The sequence below is a fragment of the Malus sylvestris genome, chromosome 5 (assembly GCF_916048215.2).
Source record: "Malus sylvestris chromosome 5, drMalSylv7.2, whole genome shotgun sequence".
NCBI classification, from domain to species: domain Eukaryota; kingdom Viridiplantae; phylum Streptophyta; class Magnoliopsida; order Rosales; family Rosaceae; genus Malus; species Malus sylvestris.
The window spans coordinates 42,720,588-42,745,296 of NC_062264.1; the positions used below are offsets into that span (position 1 = coordinate 42,720,588).

Below are 24,709 nucleotides of genomic sequence, written 5' to 3' on the forward strand. Positions count from 1 at the left end.
CGACTACTTTAAATCGTCATCGGTTTATGTAAGTCTTTATTTGGGAATGCAGTCAAACCTTATGGCAATAAACATGAAAATAAGCAACTGATGAATAACACGGAACATGACACTGATGCTTTGAATCATAGCAAAGAAGGGAAAGACGGCGCCAAAGGAGGCAAAGTAAGCAATCCTGACAACCTAGAGGATCTTCTATCCTCCTGCCCTTGGGGTGGTGGGGAGAGAATACAGAATACTTCCTCTGTGTGTGGGTGTGGTCGGACCACGTGGACGGACCTTAGAATTTCTCCCAATAACCAACCGCCGCAACAGCAGGATACAGTGGCCATGCTGATGATGGATGAAAACATAGCAATTGATCCTTTCACTTTATTCAGTGATGACAATGTTCATAGTTGCGTTATTTTGTAAAATTGCTAGATTTTTGTCTATTTTTTGGGTCGATTAAATTTATCTCATTGGATTGTTATGTCCTCTAGGATTCATATTTTTGTTTCTTCAAAAGAGGACTAGCTGGTGGATTCGCCATGCTAGTCCATTCTTCTAGGGGTTGGAAAGATTTACAAAGGCATTTCAGTCTTTTCTGACCACCATCGTGTGATTCACCAGCATCAAGAATCGAATCAGGACATTTCGTGTGAAAAACAGGTTTAGAATACATCTTCAACCATAGAACACCCCCCTGGTGGTTGTATTCATATTTTTGTTTGAGTTGCGAGATTTTATTATACTTTTTAGTTAGTGTTATTGGATTTTTGCTTATTACTTTTAATGGGCAAAATTTTCAAATTAAACGTTCTTGACTTACCATTCTTTCATCCATGACAATTGACTTTGTAAACAAACAAGTTTCAATGAAAAATGAGGAATGATACTGTAAACACGAATATTCCTGCAATGAATGAGACAAGAATACGTATACAAAATAATATTTGTATTAATGATTTAGGGGTTACAATCTCTTCTACAAATTTAGCCTCTGATTCGATCTTTGTAATGCATAGATTTGTGGATTGTGCTATTGATCTAAGGGTCGTTGGGGCTTGATCTTGAAGGTTGACAAACGGGTCTTCAAGGGGCTTTTGGGCTTGATTTTGAAGAACAGTTGTGCGGATTTCTTCAAAGGCTTTTGGGCTTAATCTTGAAGGTTGATGGGTGAACGGATCTTCAAGGGTTTTTAGACTTGATCTTGAAGAATGGTTAGATGTGTGGATTTGTTGATGTTGTTGATCCAAAGGGCCGTTGGGGCTTGATCTTAGGATGAACGGACGATGAACGATGAACGATGAACACTTTCTTCAAGAGCCGTCGGGGCTTGATCTTGAATTGGTGGAAGTTCTTTAAGGGCCGTTGGGGCTTGATTTTGAAGGAGGATTTGACGAAGAACGAAGAGAGCTTTCTTGATCCTTCGGGATTGGCTTGGGAGCTTTAAAGTTTCAAAGCTTCAAGGTTTTGGTGTGATGTGAATTGGTTATGAATTGGTGTCCTAAAATGAATGAAATGGTCTTGTATTTATAGAATTTTTTCAAGGCCTAATTTTGAATATAATATTCAGATGAAATAAATCATTTCTGTTAGGTGTTGACACGTGTCTTTATTTGATGACTTTTCCGATTTATTTTGAGTTTTCGTTTAGTCACACACTACGTGTAAAAATTTATGTGACACGTGAGCATTGAAATTGTAATTATTGGTCAACATTTATTTCACTAAAATTTCGATGTCTACAGATACCTTTCATACCCAGAAGCAAAAGTATGGTTTACATAATTATAATTTTCAATTATTCTCTCGAGACGTCTGTCCATGGATGTGTGGATAAATATTTTCTTATTAAAAGTTATGTTAGGAATACTAAATTTACAAGCTAAATGATGTGTCATCAATAAAAAATAAGCACGTTAATCAACAGTTAAGTAATAATTCAATCATCAACTTTCATGTCATTTAGTTTACAAAATTCTATCTACATATTTAGTCTCCCTAACATTACCCTTTTTATTAATCTCATTATTGATTATTTTAAAGTGATTTTTTTACTATTCAATATTAGCAATTTCTCTAATTTTGAATTGGTTAATCGCTTCCATTTTAAGTTTCAATCTCAGGTTTACTAAATTGTAACAAAAAATTATGAAATTCATTCACGCTAATGCAGTCATTTTCAAGGGTTTAAAAAGAACGGTCTGCAACGGGGGCTAGACAAGACAATAAGTGAGGTTGAGATCCAAGTCTATTGTTTGCATTCGGAAAGTTACTGAGGCAGAAATAGGGACACGTACATTCAATAAAATATGTCAACTATAATAGTATGGTATGGACAATGACATCATTTAACAATTCAGAAAATAAAAGAAAAAATTAAGAACCACTGGCAAAATATCTCCATGAAATTTGGAGCTACTTAGAAAGAAAGAAAAAGACCATCAATTCTTAGATTACTAAATTAAGTATCAAAAGTTTAATTAACAATTGAAATCATTCTTGTATTCTAATCATCTTTTAGAAGCGAGCCCACTTTTAATGCGTAAACTGCTAATGGAGGCCTGGACAATTAGTTACATACAAGAATGAACTCAATCCTCACGAGTATATTTGTGTGTGCAATGCAAGCAGGTTGGAAGGTCGACCAAATCCTAACCCGACCAATCGAATTGAAAGTCAAGTTAGACACAAACAGATTCGGTTTGACCCAATCCAAATAGCACCTTTCGTAATTTTTAGCACCTTTTGTAATTTTTTTTTTAATAAACGATATTAGCCTCACAATAAACTAGCAATAATGTGGTTCAAATTCGTCTTTGGCGAGAATCAAACTTAAGACCTCTCACTTACAAATGAAAAAAGATACCACTAGACCATAGTACTAAGTGATCACACCTTTTGTAATTAGCTAAAAGATAAAAAGAGACGTTTGCATGTTGCTGGGAGCCTTGGCGATCGCCTCTAAACCTAAACCCTAATTCCTAAACTTGAAGAGAAAACTTAGAGATTGAATTTCTGTTTCATAGAAGACCAAGTCACATATATCGATAAGCCATTTGTCAATATTCCAGACCAAGTCACGGACAAATTTTCCAGGAACAATTAACACCGCGTATTTTCTTACACACGACCTTATATTTTCCGTATCACATACGTATAATGTCATCATATAAACAAGATATATGGAAAATGTTCTGTCATTATTTCTTGCTTCAAAATCAATACCGAAATGTCTGTCTCTAAAACCAGCGCGAATCGTGTCCAAAGACTCTGGCTTCTGTTTCCCATGGTCATCATCTACCTTCTCATCATTCTCCCCTATGGAGTTGAAGCCGACAGTAGCACCAATGTCACCAACGTCGGTGCTATCATTAACTTTAGTTCACGTATTGGGAAAGAGCAGAAAACCGCCATGGAGATCGCAGCTGAGAGCTTTAACAACCTTTCAAAGACTCATAAGCTCATCCTTCATTTTCGCGACTCCGGCAGAGACCCCTTTCTTGCTGCTTCTGCTGGTGAGTAAAGCAGTAAACACATGACATGACGGTATTTATAATAGTTAACTAGTTTGGACATGTATTAGTACTGATGGAGTTTATGTATGTTTCGTTTCAATTTTTGTTGCAGCTGAAGAATTGATAAAGGAGAAGAAAGTAGAAGTAATAGTTGGCATGGACACATGGGAGGAAGCAGCTCAAGTAGCTGATCTTGTCGGAAACCAAACTCAAATTCCGGTGATTTCGTTTGCAGCGCCCTCTATAACCCCACCACTAATGCAACACCGATGGCCATTTTTGATAAGAATAGCAACAGATGGTTATGCTCAGATGAAATGCATTGCGGATATAGTTTCAGCTTACCATTGGAAAACGGTGGTTGTGGTATACGAAGATGATGGTTATGGCGGCGATGTTGGGATGCTAGCTCTTTTGACCGAGGCGCTCCAAGATGTCGGTTCAAAGATTGAGCACCGTTTGGTTCTTCCGCAGATTTCTTCGCTGTCTAATCCAAACTGGGTTGAGCTAGAAGAGATGTTGAGGCTTCCCACCATGCAGTCTCGGGTGTTTATCATTCTCCAGTCATCGTTGCCTACGGTGACTAATCTATTTCGATTGGCTGGGAAGATGGGACTTGTTGGAAAAGAGTCAGCTTGGATCATCACCGAGAGTATTGCAAGTTTGCTTGAACCTCAACACACCTCTGACATGAAAGGCACCCTGGGAATCAGGACCTTCTATGCCAATAATACTAGTTCTTATACAAATTTCCGGAAGAAATTCCAAACGAAGTATTCAGAAGGAAATAGCGCGCAGCCAGAAATTTACGCTCTTCGAGCATATGATGCTATTGAAATCATTACACAGGCCATCGGAAAAATGACTGACAACACAATTAGCCTTGAGGTGTTGAAAACCGTATTGAGCAGTTATACAGGTTTGAGTGCGAACATGCGGTTAAACAGCGGTGAGGTACTGTCCTCTCCAGTTTTCAGGATTGTAAATATTTTGGATGAGAATAGATTCCAAGAATTGAACTATTGGACACCGGAACTTGGGTTCTCATCGGATGAAGCAGGGGAAAACAAATTCAGTGATGTTGGTGGAGTAATCTGGCCTGGGAACCTAACTGGTGCCCCGAAAGGCTGGGCAATGCCTACTGTTGACAAGCCGATGAGAATTGGGGTGCCGGGTAATACTTACTTCAGCAAATTTGTGAAGGTTGATCTGTCCAGGCAAGACTCAGATAAGAAGAAGTATGTCGGTTTCTGCATTGCAATTTTTGATATGGTCATAAATCGTTTGAACTATTCTCTGCCGTATCAATTTGAAGTTTTCGATGGCTTGCACGATGATCTTGTGGAACGAGTCCATAAAAAGGTAAAACCATCATTTATTTTTCTATTTTTTCATAAAGATGAATTCGAATACTGTTTCTCTCTTTCATTGGTTTTGATTCGACTGTACGCTTGCAGGTTTATGATGCTGTGGTTGCTGACATAACCGTGCTAGCTGATCGGCTGGACAAGGTGGAATTCACTCAGCCATATATGGAGTCTGGTTTGTCAATGATAGTTCCAGCAAAACCCGAAAAATCAACATGGATGTTTATGAAACCTTTCACATTGCAAATGTGGGTGGTGACTGGTTCCATCTTCATCTACACAGTGTTCATCATATGGTTCCTGGAGCGCCCGTTGAATCCAGCATTCGGTGGCCCCTTGAAGAATCAGATTGGCACAGCAACTTGGTTCACCTTCTCCTCTTTGTTCTTTGCTCACAGTAAGTACCAATTTTGAACATTTCACTACCAAAAAAGTGAGTATTAGAAGCGCTTCTTTTAGAGGCGAGGGGCGGATTTTCCCTGAAATACGCCCCTATTTGGTTTTGTAGCGACCATTCTAAACGCCCCTACCGTTTTTTCATTCTTTGTAATGTATGATAACCAATGATAATCTAAATTTTTTAGTACAAGCCTAACTATGAAAATAGTCGGTCCAGAATTGTTTGAGAACTATTCTTACCCTCATTGTAAACCTATGTTTTTATCTCACAGAAGAGAAAATCTACAGCAACTTAACGCGAGTGGTGGTCATAGTGTGGCTGTTTGTTGTATTGAGCCTGACCTCAAGCTACACCGCTAATCTCTCTTCAATGCTTACCGTCCAGCGACTCAAACCGAATGCAACATACATCGACACCGACTCGAAAGTTGGTTGCGACGGGGACTCATTTGTCATTGAGTACCTGCAGAATGTCCTTGGATTCAAAAACATCATCAAAGTCAAAAGCGAATACAACTACCCGAATGAATTCAAAAAAAAAACTATAGAGGCCGCCTTTCTTGAACTCCCATATGCAGAAGTCTTCATGAATGAGTACTGCGAAGGATATACTGCCACTGCACCCACCTATAGATTTGGAGGCTTGAGCTTTGTGAGTAATGACTAAATTGTTCACATTCTATTTCTCTCTGCGCGTACAAAATACGAAAATATGCACAAATAGAACTGGTTACAAACTTTTTGGTCGAAAATATCTCAATTAAAGTTAACCATATTTCTGACCAACATAGCGAAACTAATAAAATTGTTTTCGTGTTCACCTTGCAGATATTCCAGAGAGGTTCTCCGATAGTGCGTGATTTCTCGAAGGTGATTCTAGAGCTGTTGGAGAATGGGGAAGTGAAGAAGCTACAAAATGAATGGTTGACTCCCAAAAAGGAGTGTCCAAGAAATGCAACTTCGAACGAACCAGAAAGCTTGACCCTCAACAGTTTTACAGGCCTCTATGTAATATCAGCTGCTACTTCCACCTTATGCTTTCTGCTCTCTTTTACCATCAGGCTGAGGAGGTTTCAGCATCAAGAGGCAGCACAACAAGGCAGTGCAAGTCCGAGCCCGACCAGAGAAACGCTTTCGAACAAGGCAGTTAGAATGGCAAAAAAAATTTACACTCGACAGATTGACGTTCCAACCAGAGCTCCATTTTTTACTTTTTTCGCAGAAGAATGGAGTTCTCCAATGTGGGAGTACTCCACCACTTCCACTACTCAGCATCCTCATCACACCTACAATCCAACAGAAATCGAATGCATTCCAATCCAATCCAATCCGCCTACCGAAATCAACCCAACTGGTTCAATTCCTTTGAACCATAGATCATCATTTTAGTACATTTTTTTATATTCTTCCAGATTGTATATGCTGATAAATTGCGCATATAGTTTTAGACTAATGTTTAGGCAGTTGTCTTTGCTTTCTGTTTCTTTTATACATTTGATTAATTCATGTAATTTGTATAGAATACCTCATTAAGAGATGAATACTGTATCGTCTTATTTTTACCAGAAGTAGTGTGAACATTGAATCATGTCGTGTAGTCTTTTACAGATAATGGTTTCCAACAACAGCAGCCAAGGCTAATCTCATTAAGTGGGTTGTATGGATTTTAGAATGCGATTACGCTCGATTTTGCGTCATGTGTTCTGTTAGCTCCAAATACTCCATACATTTTCTTACTGTGATCTCTTTCCAAGTCTTCCTCTACCCCTTTTGATGTTAGCATTCGTCTCATAATTGCTTCTATAGGTCTTCGGTTCATGTGTCTATACCACCTTACCTGATTTCCTCTACTCTTATCTCAACTGCGGCCACTCCTACTTTACATCCGATATCCTCGCTCTTAATCATATCATTTCTCGTGTAGCCACTCCTACTTTACCTTCAATTTTCTCTCATCTCCGCTGCATTCATTTTTTGTTTGTTGATTTTTGAACGCCCAACATTCTTTCAAATTAATGATCACTTTGTTTATTCCTTTCCCGTTTCCCTTTGGAAAACTATGCGATTAAAGGGGGCAACCATTCTTGCATGCAAACTAGACATAAAAGCTTTCAAAGAAAGACAAATTCCTTAAGGATGCAAATCAACCCAGTTGAACAATAATATAAAATTGAAAATAAAAGTCAAGCAATCACCAGTGGTCTAGTACTAGAATAGTACCCTGCCACGGTACAGACCCGGGTTCGATTGCCGGCTGGTGCAGTTTTGGTTTTTTGTCTCATTTTCACCCTCTGTTTTTGCGTATCTACTTCCTCTCGTTGGCACCCAATCTATTGTGTAATCACACATCATTAGCATAGAGCATGCGTCCCGAAAAATACAAATAAAACAATTATACCATAGGCTCGTGACTCGTGTACATGGCGAAGGACTTGCCTACATCCGTCCCTGAGATGCCAGTATGGCGTCCCATACCAAATGATGCAAGCTATGTGTTTTAACTTCCGACATAGGACTGTACCATTGGTTTGGGACACCATGGTGGCGTCCAGGTGTAAGGAACTCATATGTAAGCCAATACTTTGTAAGGAACTCATATGTAGTTAAACATTTTGTTTATTAGACATCACATAAATGACTCGTAGAAAAAAACTCAATATACAAACTAACATTCTAGGAGGAGAAGATGTTCTCGCAACAAACCTGACCTTGAAGTTGCATCTGGATTCCGGCAGAATGGTTCCCGGCAGATGGTGGAATGTTTCATGGTCTACTATATATACATAGGAGCACGGCATACAATCTCCTCATAACTGTTATGCGGAACTTGCTTTTTATACTTCTTCACTACCGCTTTGGCTAACGGACTTCAAAATGTTGAACTTGCAGAGTGGGCAGGTGGCATTGATCTGTAACCATTTGTCTATGCAGGTGCAGTGAAAGTGGTGACAGCATGGAAGTTCACGCAGTTCAGTTCCATCCTCGTAGGCACAAAGGCAGATGCAACATTCCTGAGATTTAACACAAAAACTCAGGTAATAAGCACACGAGTCATGTAGCGTAGGCTCACTTGCTTGAAAGGCTTAATTCCTGAGCAAGTACATGGTATGATTTCTGGTTGGTAATACAAAAACCGATTTCAGCATATTCTTTTTTTTTTTTAAATAACTATGTTATGAGACTTCCTAGTAAAAAGAAATCAAGAATGTATCATGGAACTTACAGCATCCTCTGCGGAAAGAACATGTTCAGTAGGTGTAGTAGTGTCGCATTCCGTCATTACTCCTCCAGAAGATTCTAGGATCTCACCGTTAACTTTGTCAAAATCAGGTATCATGTGGAACTTGTACTTTGGCAAATGATCGATCTCTTCCTTTGTTGCTCCTTCCTGTTCAGAAACCAAAAATGACCAGGAAATTAGGGACAGTATTTAACAGCATATAAATGGAAGGAAGGTATAAAACTCACACAGGTTCTGATGAAATTCAAAATTCTTCTAAAGTGAACTAAAGTAAACGGCTCATACACAGAAAGTTAGAAACCATGCAACATATGATAGTCAAATTTGACAAATAAAAACAAAGTCACTATAAATCTCCAAGAGCGGAAATGAACTCTAGACAATGTCTTCACATGGCATGTTTAGATCTTAGCTCAGAATCCTAGTGGCGATTGGACTATCTGCATTCAATTGTACTAGACAATGGGAACATTACAATATATTCTTAGTTTGCCTCATATATAGCTTTGAAGCTTGAGAATATCAGAGGCTTTATGTTGTGCGATACTAACATTCACCAATCAAACTAGAGCTTGTGTCTATAAGAAAAGTGACAAATAGTAAATATTTTTTCGAGTGGCATCATAATATCACTGAATATCAAGCTTCTTAATGTATGGAATCAACTCAAACATTTCCTACAAGCACATACCTGATCTGTCACAACATACAATATGGCAATGATGCAGGGGAGACAGAAGCAAACGGCAATACCAATGAGAGACACGACAGCAACGCAGATGACTACGAAAACAACATCCAAAGCAAGAAAAGTGATACAAATCCTGCATAAACAACCCACATTTTATAAGCCAAAGATGATCACATCATGCACAGACATGTCTTGAACGAAAACAGTAGCAAAAAGGGACAGTTAGTTCAAACAAACCAGTATAACTGTGGGGAATCTCGTGTCAAACTTTCACCGCCAGCAGTCACCCAGTAGAACCCAAGAAGCCACCAGATAAACGAAAACACCGTATTTGCAGACTCCATATGCTTTGCAACACTGCCAGATCAAACCATCAGAATATTCTTCTACATACACACCACATCAATCAATCTCAGTCAAAACAAATTCTTCAAATGGAAAATGGGTACTTTCCTAGAGGCTCAAATCCAGTCCAAAATTCCCAAATTTAATCAACAAAACAATTTTTCACCCAAAAATAGATATTGCAACAGCTAAAATACTACAAATAGTAAAAATTAATACTCAAAACCCCAGTTCAAATTCTCAATAACCCCACAAAAAAAAGTTAATCATTTAAAAAAAAATGAAAAACCTGGTGACAGTGTAGTCGGCGCTCTGCTCAACTCCATAGTCCTCACCATCATCACTCCCAGACGCAGATGAATTTTCCCACCCGGAACTCGCTTCCGCCGCCGCTTGACCTCCGCGCCTCCGCCGCTTGCACTCCACCCCCACGCAGACCATATGGACCAGGCACTGAAACGCGTACCCGCCAATCCAAGTCCTCAAAGGCACCGAAGGCGCCTCTTTCCAGCTCATCGACAGCACCCCGACGGCAATCCCAAGGAGCCCGGCGTTCCACAATAGGTCCAACACGATAATCGGCCGAGAGTAGGCCCAGTCGCTCTGGCGCTCCTCCAGCTGCTCCGCCGCCGCCTCCCGTACCCGGACCGACGGCTCGCGCAGCATCATGCGTCGGCTGCTGGCGCGACGCAGGAAGCGAGCCGCGCCGCGAAGAGGGCGCGGCGGCTGACGCATGAGCAGCCGGCTGCGGACGAGGTTGTCGGCCATCGATTGGCCTAAAAGCGGCGACGAAGCGTCGGAGGGAGACGGGGGTTGGTGGTGGTTTGAGTTCAACATCGTCTTTCGGTTTGAATTTTACTGAAATTTTGAAACTAATTGAATTGGGGTTTTCCTTTTGATCTGAAAGAAGTGAACTTTAGGGTTTGAGAGTGGGGGGTTGAATTGAAAGATTGGGTTTGGGGATGATTTGATCGGAATATTTGGTGAGCTTTTTGTATCGTGGTTAAGGAAGAACACACTTTTTAAGACAATGAAATGGGGTTTCGTCAACGGTTAAATACAACGGAGTTGACACGCGCGGGACTACCAACTATATTTTCTTTTATTTTAAATAGGAAAGAGAAAAGAAAATTAATTTTGGATATTTACCAAAATTACAAAATTTGATTTTTTTTTTTTTTTACCAAAAACAAATTAACAGTCCTCCTGAATGTGGCAAAAAGAATCGTCTATTATTTTCTGTTTATATAATTTCTATTAATATAGGAAAATAAATATTCGATTTTTGTCTAATATTGTCTATTAATGGTCGATTTTTGTTCAGATACAAAAAATAAATATTCTCTATCGATTGAGTTACAAGCTCTTTGCTTTATTTTTGTAGAAGAATAATTCTTTGTTATTTGGAGAGGCAAAGGGACTATAGTCACTATACATATAAGTTAAAAAGATAAAGAATATGGTGGCGGGGACCCTTGGCATAATTATTTTTGTTCAAGTGATTTTAGGAATATATGATCCAATATCCTAGTGAATAACATATTTGATTTTTATACATGCGTTTCTTCCTCGTCTAAATTATTGTAATAATTTTGAACTCTCTCCCTAAAAAATAAAAAAAATAAAAAAGTGATATTTTAAGGTTTCTCTAGTATACATTGACATACGTGGACATTCGTTCCTTACTACACATCCAAAGTTCCACTCACTGAATGCATATTGTACGCCGAAACATAATAAAATTTTTAGATGCATGTACACTCATCCCCTCAAGGGATACTTTAGCGCATGTCTGCTCAACAATTCAAACTTAAATGCAGAGATCGGAGCACATTGTTCCTAACCAACTTTGGGTAGGCCCAAGTTTGCAAAAACCCTTTAAAGCTTCAACCTTTGGATCCATCACATTTGTCACACTTTGTATCCACAATTTACGGCGTAGTTGTACAAACTTTAATGACAAAGTAAAAAGTAAAGAGGTAATTAGTACAACTAGAAAATGGCAAGAGAAGTCGTAATATTCGAACATAACGGTCATACATTCACTAACGCACGGATAGATCCCTGGAGCTGTCTCGGGAAGCTGCGTATTTTTTCGACGCCGGAGGGAAATACTCGAGAGGTTCTTGTTAGACAAAGCTCCAGAACATAATTAGTGTTAATCAACAATGAATCCAGATTATAATCAGCTTGCTCGATGAAACAAAACTTGTTTCAAACTCGTTTTTAAGACGAGAAATAATTCAGCACATCGCGCACTCATATGCATATTCCTGGGGTGCATCCATATCTTACCATCATGATCTTCCGAAATTGGCTCACGGTGCAGCTATCTGTAACCCCTTCCCCTTCCACGTCCACCCCACCCTCTGCCTCTGCTCCTTCCTCCACCACCGCTCCTTCCCCCGCTTCTTCCACCTTGAGATAGACCTTCAAATGCTCTATTAACAAGCTGGTTTTGTAAACCGCCACCTCCACGGCTCTTTTTTGAAGGCATATTTCCAGATCCATTGGAAAAATTAGCAGGTCGTTTTGCTCTGCACCAGTAGGTTTAAACCACATAAGAATAGATCGTTTTAAATATAATTTCAAAAGAATAAAAATGTTGCTTTCACAGCATATTATTTTTATATCTCCCCCTTCAAGATTCAAAGTGCATCTCGTATAGATAAAGACTAAACTATTAAATGTCGATGTCTATGTATCTAAATGGTCAGTAATTGCAAAAACATGGAAAAATATAGACGTCTGTCAAAAATCAGGAAAAGAAGGAAAATTACAAGAAAACATGCATCATTTAATGAAACTCCAAGAGATGCTCGTGCCATCAGTAACCCATAACTATGACTAAAAGAATACGATAAAACATAGAAAGTTAGTCGTTTGATATTTTTTTTCTCCTAGCCAAGACAACTGAAACCAATGGACTGTAATAATCCTATTGTTTGCACAAGCAATTCAAGAAACTGTATTATCCCAACTTGTGTAAAACTAACGAATCCAAAAGTCTAGCATAACATAAATCAACATTTATTCTTCAAACCAATGAGAATGTAATAAAAAAGGGGATCGAGAGGATTCCTCTTACCCTGTGGTCGGCGAGCTAGAGGGCACAGCAGGTTTTGTTGCTTCTTTCCAAGACAGATTGATGCTCTTATCTCCAATGAACGAGGGTGTTTTTGAATGCAGAGTCTGCATTGTTTCAAATCATTTAAACATAAGCTCTTACAGATCATGAATAAATGATCATCCATTCAAAATAATCATCCATTCAAAATAATCAAACAGTTGCCCTCACCTTTGTCATTGTCAATATGTTATTGCAGGTTCGCAACCCAGTTGTAGTATTCTGCTTTTCAGTTTTCTGCACATCAAATTATTGTTTTCAAGATAATTGCTAGTAGAAAAGGTCCACAAGACAATCTGAAATGTTCATAAAATTAACTCACAATGGTATTCTTTGCTTCTTCAGACTTTGCAGCTGCCATCGCTTTGTTCTTTTCAGCCATTCCCTGTGTTAACTTCTTCATGGTGGCCCTAGTTAGCTCCTCAACATAGCTCAACCTGCACAATCAATCATAATAGTTCCAGTTATAGTCTTATAGAGGTGTGGCCACTTGATTATCCACTTTTCAAAGTATTTGCTGAGATATCAGTAACATGAAAAAATTTACCTTTTGAAAATTACTAATAACTTTAGCTATCCTGTGGCTTGAAAGCTAGGCTTTTTTTTCTTTTTTTTTTGGACAAAAGGCTGGGCTTTTGATAATATATACATTGACAAGAAAGTAGGATAGTATAGACTAGAATAAGTAATCATATATACAAGGAGTAAAACAGGGAAAAAGAAAGACCAACCTCTCAGTAAACTCCTTATATTGCTCCGAAAAGTCCTCGCCAAGCCTATCTGATGGTTGCCCAGTCACTATCTTGTAACCGCATAGACTGTTAGTAGCATTAGGAACCTATATGATAAAGAAATCAAGTAAGCACAAAAAAAATGTTTATTCGCAGTAGTATTGACAAGAGGTTGAATGGAATTCAAAATACCTTGTGAGCAAGATGGTGAAAAGTGTACAACAAGCATTCTACGTAAGTGAAGTTAAACTCCTCTCCAGTTTTTCTCCGAGGCATGTTCTTCTGCAAGGAAAAAATAGAATAAAAATGAGAATTATTTTGCGACGAGAATAAACAAAAAAATGACTCCAAAAATGGTTTGTTATCCAGCCATGGAACAAACAAAAAAGCCGATACTGCCCAAAGACTGGATGTGAATATATTGATTCTAATAAGTTTTTAAAGGCACAATTGAGGTTCACCTCATAGCAATGCGCCTTGAGTGACAAATTAATATTATAAGTTCAGGGATTGAATATTATGGTTGAATGATAATTAGTACAATAATACATATATTTAAATCTTTTTAATTGAATAACTTGAGTCTCAAAGGCTTATTCTTCGTCTTGCCAGAATTAAAATGACTCGCATTATGCATTTACATTTACAAACACTGATTCTAATAGTCGAGAGTATTTACAGGTTGGATCTTCACGCACATAGTCCAAACATCTAATAATTTTGAATATATAAACTGATGGCATCACCGATTAAAAATATTGTACCTTCAACAGCTGAACAACAGAAGGAAGAATCTGACGAGAATCTTGTGGTGCTGTGAAAGGTGAAACTTCTGCAAGGGCTTTGAGCAAATCTAGCCTTCTTTCATCAGGAAGCTGACAAAGAAAAAATTGTTTAAATAAAAATGCTTGATGAGCTTGCCCATTACACCAAAACGCTATAAAGACGGCACATCAGAGGATAAAATTGTCAAATAGTCATAAAAAGATAATGATAAATTGAAATGGAATTAAAATTTTATTTATCATCACTAAAGGCTTGCAAGTACCGCAATCCCCAAGCTATTTACTTAATTCTATATTCCATATCTTCCTTTTTTTCATTTCAGAACCTAATGATCATTTCTCAAGAGTCCTCTTAACAATGTAGACAAGTATGAAACAGTATGACCACTTACAGCCAATAAAAACTTCTGGATTCATATGGAAATAAAGGAATCAACTATTTGATCTAAACACTGCTTTAGTATTGGAGTAGTTGACTCAAGAAAAGAAATAAAGCAAGATTAGAAGACCAATAGCAGAAAGGATATATCATCCCAAATTCTGATGGAACATTTCACACAAAAACAAATAAAGCAAACAAATATAGAAAAAAATTATATCCCAGTGTTGAATTATATATCAGCTTGTTTACTAGAAAATGTAAACATTTTCATTTTTTTGGGCCAACACTGATGGAAGAATATAGAAATAAAACTTTCAGATTACCAAGAAACTTGCGCACATATATAGAATAATATACCAAGTCGGCGGAAGTGATGATGTTACCTTATCCGAAACAGGAAGGATGTGTTTGTCCAGATAGTTTAGGAACTTGCTGCTTGATGCACCCCTCTGTATCAAATATGAATTAACAGGGTTGGTCTTTGATTCCCAGAAATACACACATCAAAAGCACAAGGAAAAATCTACGATATTAGAGGGTATACCACAACAAATGGTAGAGCCATGAATAGGCAGGATATCAACCTGTCAATATGATCAGCATCTGAAACCTGCATCCCAACCATTTTGGCATTAAGTTATCGATAAAACCAAAGTGATTAAAAAGAATACATTGATACTACGATCTTAAAAAAAGGAAGCAGAATATACACTGTAGAAGCATCTTTTCCAATACGATCACTTTTGTTTCCTTCTAGCCTAAAAGGACAATATCATATAGAAGGGTGGCTTATATTAAATGACATTAACAAGACACTGGTGGTCATTATAATTTGAAATAATTTTCTAAATCAAACTTTCAACCCTACAGACATGCATAGTTATAGATGCCCTGATACTTTAAGAAATTGATGAATATCAAGCTTCCAATGAATCTACATATCTTGAAAAACAATCCAACTAGACTATCCCAGCACCAAAAACAACCTGCTCATATACTGGTTTGATTACAGGTCTAATTGGGATCCTGGGAATAGTAAATAACTAAGTAGAGCTTCACCTGTAAACAATTGACAGATTTGTTGATCATCCCAACACAAAACAGAAAAGTAAACAAATTTATCGCTTAACAAATCTACAGCATGCAGTCAATATTATGATGAGAAAGCTGGTAAGAAGTCATGAATAAGAACTACATACAAGGATTAATATAATCACTATGACTGATATTGGTCCAGGTATGATTATCATTAACCCTAAACCCTAAGCCCATGCCAGAGTCATGCAACCATACATGCAATTAGTAATCAAAATACAAAGTCAATGCATCACATCTAGGGATGACAAAATAAATGCAAGCCATCTTATGGAATAACAGAGTAATATCAAAAAGGCTTATTTCAGCATTATTCATTGTGAGTACATTTGGCATATTGGGCTTGGTCAGAAACTGCTATTCTTTATCCTTAAATCAACACAATAAAACAAGTGCTTACATTGAATTGGGCATCCAAATCAGCTTGTCCTTCAATAATTCCAATAAGTTCTTTCATGCGTTCGGCAGGAGCTTTCTCCCCAAATATGCTCAAACTTTTTAAGAAGTCCATAAACATTCTAAACTCTGCACCAGTTACATCTTCCAAGCTCTACAATACAATAAAATTAAAGAGATCATAATTATAAATGTCCACGGTTTTTCTTTTAACTAAAGGCAACATGAGGGGAAGAGAACAACATATAAATTTACTAATTAGAGGCGATCATGCCACTCTAAATCTAAACATGCGCATGAAGACAATTGACAGAGCATTCATGTACATACCTTTTTTATTAAATCAGTAATATGCCTTTCCATTTCCTCCTGAGGCTTCAAAAGTTCAGCTTTAATAGGAAATACCTACAATTTTGATCATTTAACATCCAGTTATCTTAAAGAGATACATGATATCAATCATATTGGACATTTGAAAAAGTGGTCTTCTCACCTTATCTCTAATGAAGCTTAAAACCTTCTCGCGAATGAACTCATCTGTGCTTGGTTCATCAACACTCCCAATGTGCTTGAATAATGCTGTCAAAGAAGCTGTACATACAAGAAGATGAGGTACATTATGAAAGAGAGAGATTTCAATGATCCAAGATGTATCAGGTGTTGAACTTAAGGCTAGTAAGAAAAATACATAAAATGTGTATACATTTGTACATATATACAATTTACTTATAAATAAAAATGCCAACTTAAAATCTGATGTTGATACATCAGTTAATTTGTAATAAACATATAATCTGTAATCGTGCACTATCAGCTAATTTGAAGATCACAAATATACCTTTAACATCTTGCCTCAAAAGGGCCATAAGTGCTTTATGCACAGCATCACGCTCCACAAATTCCTCTAAAAGCATCAACAAAGCCCAACATCAGACTCATATAACATACCTACCATACTCCCAGAATCAAAGTTCCCAACAAAGAATGGAAAATAAGTACCAGATGCAAGGAGTTGCACAAGAATGTCTACAATTTTCGCAATGTGTTCAGGCGTATCCTTGCAAAAAAGGGGAAGGCCCCGAATAGCTTGTACTCGTACCTGCACATTTCATTGATGATCGAAACAAAATTTTAAACCCACCAAGACCCCGAATAAGAATAAGATATAAGGCATGCTGTCAATTACTTCACTTATGTCACAACAACAAATTTAAAACATAAACTTTTCGCCATAGAAAAAATACCACAATTTTCCAGTTACCAAATATAGGCAGGGCATAAAAAATGCAATGAGTGCAAGTAATTATGAGTGGGGTATAGATATGAACTGACCCCGAGCTCTTCTTCTTCAATCAAATCGAGGTGGGTATCGATGGCGGGCTGCGAAAGTTCGGGGAAGAACTTGAAGAACCTCGGAATAAGCTGGGCAGCCAGCTGCTTGGCCTTGACACTCGTCTTGGCCGCATTGATAATCCCTTGGTAGTCCTTGACATTCTGAATTCACAAACAAACAAAAAAATGCCCACAATTAAAACCCTAGAAATCAAATTTTAAAAAATAGAAAACACCAAAAGGGTGCAAGAGAAAATTGGCGGGGCGAGGGGTACCTGGGACTTGTCCTTGGACTCGTTGAGGCGTTCGCCAAACTCGTAAAGCTTCTCGATATGCTTAGCCTCGTCGGAGGGGTCGGCCATTGGAGCTCTTCTTCTTCTGGCCCTCGGAGGAAGCTGAGGCGAAATTTGGAACAAAAAATTGAATTATTATAATAACGCAAAGGTTTTCGAAAAAATTTCATAGTTATTATTCTGGAATTCGAAAGAGGGCTTACTGGTTATTGGCTCTGGAGTGTAGAGAGAGAAAGTAGAGAGAGAGAGAGAGAGTGACTGAGGAAGACGAAGACGAAGACGAGGGTTTGATGGGGAAGGGAAAAAGACGAAGCGGAGCTTCTTCTCTTTGCCTTTCACTTTATCGTTTTCGGTATTAATACGACGTCGTCCCGCCGGGCCTTTAGGCTTTTTTCTCACCGCAAAAGAAATGAAATAAAATAAAACGTTTCTACTGGCGTAGACAAGCACCGTCTTACCTCTTAATGTTGGACAAGGATTGTCTGGTCACGGTTAAATCATATTAATATTTTATATTATTTTTTTAATAAAGATAATAAAACAAAAATGAATAGTAATATAAAATGTTGACGTATCTTAACCGTGACCACACACACAGAAAGGTATGAAAAATAGGAAGGCAGACAATCCTCGTCCCTTAATGTTTGAATTTAAAAAGATGCACTTGAAGATTGGGGCAGTGTGTTCATTTTCTTGCACCCGAGTTGAAAACTTATATATGTTTTAATAAATTGAGTCTGTCCAAATTTCAAGTTTATTTTCTTCATCCAATCGACATGGCTATTGAACTTTTCTAATTGCATGATTCATTGCAATTTTGTTTCGTACAACATGTAATAGAGCTCGTTTGGAAGTGTTTCTAAAATGTTGAAAACACTTCCGGTACAAATGTTTTTTAAACTAATCCTTAATAAAAATATAAGTGAATCTTAAAAAATAAACACTTAATATGCTTCTCACAAAAAGCACCGCTTATGTGCTGCTTGCAGGAAGCACTTTTAAATGCATTTAGAACCCAAAATGCTAAAAACATTTTCAATCATTTTAAAAGCACTTCTAAAAGAACATATAGTATTAACTAGAAAAATAATCTCCGAACATTTTTTTTCTCTTTTTGCACTCTCATACCTATTTTTGACTTTTAAATTGAATAACTCATAAGATAACCATGATACAAATAAACATGGGTGTACAACGGAAGAAAAATTGTGTGCGGAAATCACTCTCTTGACCAATCAGAATGAAACATGGTATCCCAATATGGGGCTTTCTCAAACATACAACACCCATTTTGCAAAAACCAATTAAGTTAATTCTCCTTTATTGACAAATCTCCTTCTATCACTCCAAGTAAGACAGCTTCGTTTCCGTTGGAGAAATCACAGATTCGGCATTTCTAAAGCTTGCAGGACATCCTTGAACTCAAAATCGTGTGTTTGTTTGTTGAACCGTTCGACCAGCTTATACCTCATGTCGTTCAAATAAAATGACTGGGTGGTCTCCACGAGCCATTTTGCCTCCGAGTCAGTGAGTTTGCTTGGGAGTACGACATCCCCTCGGATAAGCACCATGTCCCTGCTTTCTGCAAATTCGTTGTAGTAAGTTACAGCGAAGTAGGGAGAAGCTTGAGTTCCCCTCGCCTTGTAATCTTCAAGACCGGTGAAAATCATGTGTGGCATCTGTACTGCAAGAGAGTTGTAAATCAAAAACTTGATACGACAAGGCGTTATCCAACTGTTTAGTTATTATGACCAGAAAAAAGTTTGTTGAAACTCTTTAATTTTATACTCTAATGAGCAAGTTCTCTACTGATTTGCAACATTACAAAATGTCACTCGTCTCGAGAGGTCCCATCTAATGAGCAAGTTCTTTGATGCTGCCACTCAACATTGCAAAATAACAACATCGAAGAAGGACATAGATAACTCTTGATATAAACTAACAAAAGCAAAGTTTAAGTATTGTTTGCCGCCACATTTGGGGTCCTACATTTGCGAATTTTCGCTTCTACACAACAATTACACTGTTCAGCATTGGTAAGATGTGCTAAAGTGATCACTAAAAAGAGTCGTAAATAAAGTGACTAGAGGGCAAACCTTGAGCAAACATTGTGGTATAACCATTTCCTCTCCACAAGGGAATGACAAAATACCGGCTGCCAGGATAGACAAGTTGATGGTTAAAATAACGAGAAGAGGAAAGAATATAAAGGAAGACAAGCATTACGTAAATTGATTACCAATCTACCGCTCTATGCTCCAACAGGTTATATAGTTTTGCTTTCATGGATGCACCAATATGACCTCTTCCCAGGTGAAACTGATATAAGATAACCCATCCAAACATTAATGATATTAGAAAACAATCTTGCAACGGAAGCCTCATTTAGCGAGACACTAATGAAATGATACGCAAGATCAATCCACATGAAAAAACGCTTCAGATACAAATTTCCAGATTAAATGACAGTTCAGGCCAAAGATATTCAAAGGGATCATAGAGACCGGCAGAGGAAAGAATGTCTTCACATGGACTTATTCCATCTGCTGTAAAGAAATTTTTGGCTCATTCCACAAAACAAGTTTCAAACTTTAGCCTGAGGAGTTAAAAAGGCTCCTACATTCGCATGATGCATGGTAAACACAAATTTTAGTTCATGAGGATATCATGAAAATTGGGTTAGAAAAATACTCTACACAGTGGCCTCAAGCAGCAGACAGCTTTAGATTTGACACATTGCGAATTCATATTACCGGACAAGTAGATAAAATGCAGTGGCAAGAATTCCCTTGCACCCGTCTTCGGATCCCCCTTCCGTAAGTTAGAGTAGTTTAGAATAAATATCACATTGTCCGAAAAAATTAAAAACAATGGCTCAACCAGCACAAAAATGTGAGCTTCAAATTTTCAAGAACGAAGCTTTAAAGCTATGACAAAGCTAGAACTTTTACAGCAACACGTACTGCGCAGCTTAAAGTCGATATATTTTTTTACCAATTCGATCAAATCACAGAATACTATAGCAAATAAGACAAGCTTCTGAAACAATCAAATTAATCGAAAGAAAAGCAGCAATTTAATCAAATTAAGCAAAATAAAGCAAAACCCAATTCAAAAAATCACAGGTAAATAAAATTCTACAGTGAAATGTGCAATTGGAGGAGAGGAAAAGTATGCAATTGGAGGAGAGGAAAAGTAAGAAAACTGAGGCTTACATCGTCCCAAGCGGAAGCGATGTCCTCGGCCGAGCGATCTTTCACCCTCTCAACATCAATGATTGAATCCAACGGCTTAGCCTTCAAGGGATTGAACCCAGTAGCGAAGCTCGAAGCCCTGAAGAAACCTAGCGAACCCCATTTCAGAAAATCTCCCGGGAACGATTGTTGTTGCGAGTTGCGGCGATTTTGTAGCAGGGTCAGAGATGTGAAGGAGTGGTTGTGCACAGCACCAGCAGAAGAAGAATGGCCGATGAGGATCGAAGCTAGAAGCGTAATGATTCTGGAGGCTCTTCGCATTTTAGAAGATTCTGAAGTGTTCGGAGTGGAGGGTTAATGGGATTGTGATCGCTGCTGGAGAGCTGGACACATTCAGGAATTTTATCAAACACCTTCGGGAATTTTTCGTAACATTACATAAGTATTGCGAAATTTTATTTTGATGTTATTAATATTTTAACATAAAAATTTCATTATTTATATAAAAACAAGTAATGTACCATCTCATATTTCGATTATATTGAAAAATATCTCTTCCTACACAGAAAATAAAGAGATTTCAAGAGTCCCAAAGAGTTTGGAGGGGCTAAAGCTGAACGAAGTGGCAATGGATGGTTTCGATGCGTAAGCCCAACTAAGGCTCAAGAAATTGCATTTTACGTGTTTTGTCAGATTGTTTAATAAAATGTTGTCGCATTGTTATTTATTTTTAGTTTAACTTTTCTTGAGTATTTTGACGATTATCTATTTAAAGTACTAATAGTTTTATAGTAGAGACAATATGTGAATAGCTGATAATATGTTAATATGTTTTTTCATATTAGGTAGTCAGGCATGCTACGTGATTAGACGTTTTTATCTAAAATTTTCTCCACTAAATGACTAGATAAACGCATTTTAAGTCATTTTTTGCTCACTCGTTGAGGAGCTTAGGCTAGTTATTCATGAATCACATTTGATTTTATAAATAACTTCTTTTTTTTTTCCATTGAACTAATGTGCATATTACAATGAAAAAGAAGCACTTAGAAACTCCCCATTTCTTAAGAAACAAGAAACGGGACGATACAATAGCCATGCTATGGACATATCCAAAATCTGGCCTAAAGGTGTTATCAAAAAGCTGAAATGCATTCAGCTTCCCGCGGCGTTACGGATTCAATTTCCAGTGGCGGCATCAAGGCATGTGGATGATCATCGGGAGTGTTGGAAGCAATCGCGTAGTTCCACCTTAACGAAGAACTACATTCTTCTGTATTGGCAAAAGGTGAAGCTTCCTTTGGAATAACAAGACTTTGATTAATGAATCCTGCTACTTTTAACTGTTCTCTTCCAAATACTTTCATCACTCGGACTTGGACTTGCATTGCCCCCATCAGTTTTTGGTGTTCAAATAGTCAAAATTATCTTTAGGATTTCAACATGTTTCTCTATTATTCTTCTCCTTTAGGAGGAAATATACATATACATCTATACCTTGTGATACAATGAATATTAAAGATAATTATAATCAAACTAGGAATACAATTACATTCTCATTCCACCTTCAACCTTAACTCACGCCAACACTCCCTCTCGAGTTGGAGCATAGATATCTCCTAGGCCCAATTTGTCAAGTGAGTCCTGAAACCATCTAGTCAAGACTGCATGGGTCAAAATATATGCCAATTGTTTGGCTGTATTTACAAACGGAATGTCAACCAACTTAACATCCAGTTTCTCTTTTATGAAGTGTGTATCCACCTCAACATATTTAGTCATATTATACTGCACCAGATTGTTTGCTATCTCTTACACTGCTTGATTATCATAGTACAACTTCAATCCCTAGGAAGTATTTAAGTCCCCCAAGATCTTTCATCTAAAACTCGGAAGACAAGTATCCCTGCAACCGTTCAATCTCAATTGTATCATCACCAGTGACAATCATACCATCCACATATATAATGAGTAAGGTCATTTTACCATCCATACGCTTGATGAACAATGTATAATCTGAGTTCCCTTGTCGGTATCCATGCTTGTTCATAGCCTGAGTGAATCGCCCAAACCAAGCTCTCGGCGACTGTTTCAGCCCATACAATGTCTTTCAAAGTCTGCATACTTTTCCACTAGAATTCTCAATGCCATATCCTAGTGGAAAATCTATATATACCTCTTCCTCTAAAGGCTGGTTTGGTATTGCTGTGCTTTGAAAAAAAGCTGTTGTGAGAATAAGCGGTTGTGCTGTGAGAATAAGCGGCTGTGAAATAAATCAGCAGAATGTTTGGTAAACTTTTTTGTAAAAGTGCTTTTGGAAAGAAAAAAAAGCAGTCTGATAGTGGGTCTTTTCATTAAAGGAGCACTGTAGCTCCGTGTGCTTTGAAAAAAAAAACAGTTTTCCAAAGCTGCAAATAGCTACTTCAGCTTATTCTCACAGCAGCTTTCAAAATAAGCCTTTTTTTTTTAGTTTACCAAACACCTAAAACCCTCACAGCTTTTTTTTTATGGGTGCTTTTTTTTTAAGCACCTCACTCCCAAACCACCCCTAAATCCCATGTAAAAATGCAATTTTCACATCAAACTGTCTCAATGGCCAATCAAGGTTAGCAACAAGAGAGAGTAGAACTCTGATTTATTCATTTTGCAACCGGATCAAATGTTTCTTGATAGTCAACACCAAAGGTTTGTGTATACCTTTTGGCTATCAATCTCGCCTTGTATCTATTGATCGTCCTATCCGCTTTATGTTTAATGGTAAATACCCATTTGTATCCCACAAATTTCTTTCCCTTGGGGAGTGTAACCACACTCCATGTTTTGTTCTTTTGTAACGCCTCCATCTCAATTTGCATTGCCTTTGTCAACTTCGGATCATTCAAAGTTTATTCCATCGATAGGTATTTTGATAGTCTCTATTTGTTGAACAAGTGCACAGTATTTCGATGAAAGTCAATGATCGAATACATAGTTTGCAATGGGATACCGCACCTTTCCTTCTAAATAGTACATGTCTGGTGGTTTTCCTCGATTTTTTCGATGAGGCAACACATAAGATGGTTTGATAATATCTAAGTGAAAACTTACCTCAGGGATACCCATTAGATCATGGTCGCGTACTAGAGGAGTATAATGGAGGTTGACGTGTTCTTTTTCACTGAAGTTGATGCTCATCTGTTGACATGTTTCTGGATGCCAATCACTTGGGCCTGCAACTGCCATTATTAAATCAAGACCACTTGGCTCAACATTAATTTCAGACACTTGGGTATTCGGTGCAACAACAGTGGTTGATTGGTTATGCCTACTTGGGTTGTTAACAGCTGGACAGTTACACGCCAACTTGGGCTGTCAATGTTTGGGCACTCACATAGCTCGTGGTTAGGATTTTCAAACGTCATTCCAAGAATGCCATTTCTCAGTGCATGGGGGCTACCTTCTTGGGCTCTGCCCATTTGGGCTTTGTCTCTCGATGGTGCAGCATGATCAATGGGCCCACTTGGGCTAGCAAAAGGAAGTTCAAATTCATCTATACCGAATTTGCAATAATCGTCAATTAGGTTATCTCCCCCTGAGGAGTACGGCAAGGATGGATGATAACATCGATAACCATTTTGTTCTGAACTAAAGGCAACAAACACACACCACAACACACATAGATCCAATTTGCTTCTTTGATTTTTGTGAAGATGGAATGTATGCCACACAACCAAAGACTCGTGGTTCTAAATGAAGAGTAAAGGGGAGCGAAACATGATCGACTAGCACATCCAAATGTGTTCTAAAAGACAGAACACGTGATGACAATCAGTTCATGAGATATATAGC

The 24,709-nt window shown here is 37.9% G+C and overlaps 4 protein-coding genes across 4 annotated transcripts; 1 reads left to right on the top strand and 3 right to left on the bottom strand.

Annotated features, from left to right (window-relative positions):
* Nucleotides 1–3,156: 3,156 nt before the first annotated feature.
* Nucleotides 3,157–6,837, top strand: LOC126622236 (glutamate receptor 2.7-like). The gene is made up of 5 exons (XM_050290923.1): nucleotides 3,157–3,503; nucleotides 3,616–4,865; nucleotides 4,961–5,267; nucleotides 5,542–5,921; nucleotides 6,098–6,837. The coding sequence occupies exons 1-5, from the start codon at nucleotides 3,218–3,220 to the stop codon at nucleotides 6,656–6,658; spliced, it is 2,784 nt and encodes a 927-aa protein (XP_050146880.1). The 5' UTR covers nucleotides 3,157–3,217; the 3' UTR covers nucleotides 6,659–6,837.
* Nucleotides 6,838–7,839: 1,002 nt separating this feature from the next.
* Nucleotides 7,840–10,586, bottom strand: LOC126622245 (E3 ubiquitin-protein ligase At1g63170-like). The gene is made up of 5 exons (XM_050290932.1): nucleotides 9,836–10,586; nucleotides 9,439–9,558; nucleotides 9,202–9,334; nucleotides 8,493–8,657; nucleotides 7,840–8,280 (listed from the first exon to the last, which is right to left on the bottom strand). The coding sequence occupies exons 1-5, from the start codon at nucleotides 10,381–10,383 to the stop codon at nucleotides 8,104–8,106; spliced, it is 1,143 nt and encodes a 380-aa protein (XP_050146889.1). The 5' UTR covers nucleotides 10,384–10,586; the 3' UTR covers nucleotides 7,840–8,103.
* Nucleotides 10,587–11,423: 837 nt separating this feature from the next.
* On the bottom strand, nucleotides 11,424–18,051 carry LOC126622242 (apoptosis inhibitor 5-like protein API5). The gene is made up of 17 exons (XM_050290928.1): nucleotides 17,891–18,051; nucleotides 17,670–17,789; nucleotides 17,395–17,556; nucleotides 17,062–17,161; nucleotides 16,901–16,966; nucleotides 16,556–16,653; nucleotides 16,393–16,467; nucleotides 16,067–16,216; nucleotides 15,116–15,181; nucleotides 14,955–15,020; nucleotides 14,169–14,279; nucleotides 13,597–13,686; nucleotides 13,405–13,511; nucleotides 12,996–13,110; nucleotides 12,845–12,910; nucleotides 12,635–12,738; nucleotides 11,424–12,083 (listed from the first exon to the last, which is right to left on the bottom strand). The coding sequence occupies exons 2-17, from the start codon at nucleotides 17,754–17,756 to the stop codon at nucleotides 11,876–11,878; spliced, it is 1,671 nt and encodes a 556-aa protein (XP_050146885.1). The 5' UTR covers nucleotides 17,757–17,789; nucleotides 17,891–18,051; the 3' UTR covers nucleotides 11,424–11,875.
* A 767-nt stretch (nucleotides 18,052–18,818) lies between these two features.
* On the bottom strand, nucleotides 18,819–21,327 carry LOC126622248 (uncharacterized). Its single transcript, XM_050290936.1, has 4 exons — nucleotides 20,903–21,327; nucleotides 19,927–20,006; nucleotides 19,784–19,842; nucleotides 18,819–19,371 (listed from the first exon to the last, which is right to left on the bottom strand). The coding sequence occupies exons 1-4, from the start codon at nucleotides 21,200–21,202 to the stop codon at nucleotides 19,067–19,069; spliced, it is 744 nt and encodes a 247-aa protein (XP_050146893.1). The 5' UTR covers nucleotides 21,203–21,327; the 3' UTR covers nucleotides 18,819–19,066.
* Nucleotides 21,328–24,709: the final 3,382 nt, after the last annotated feature.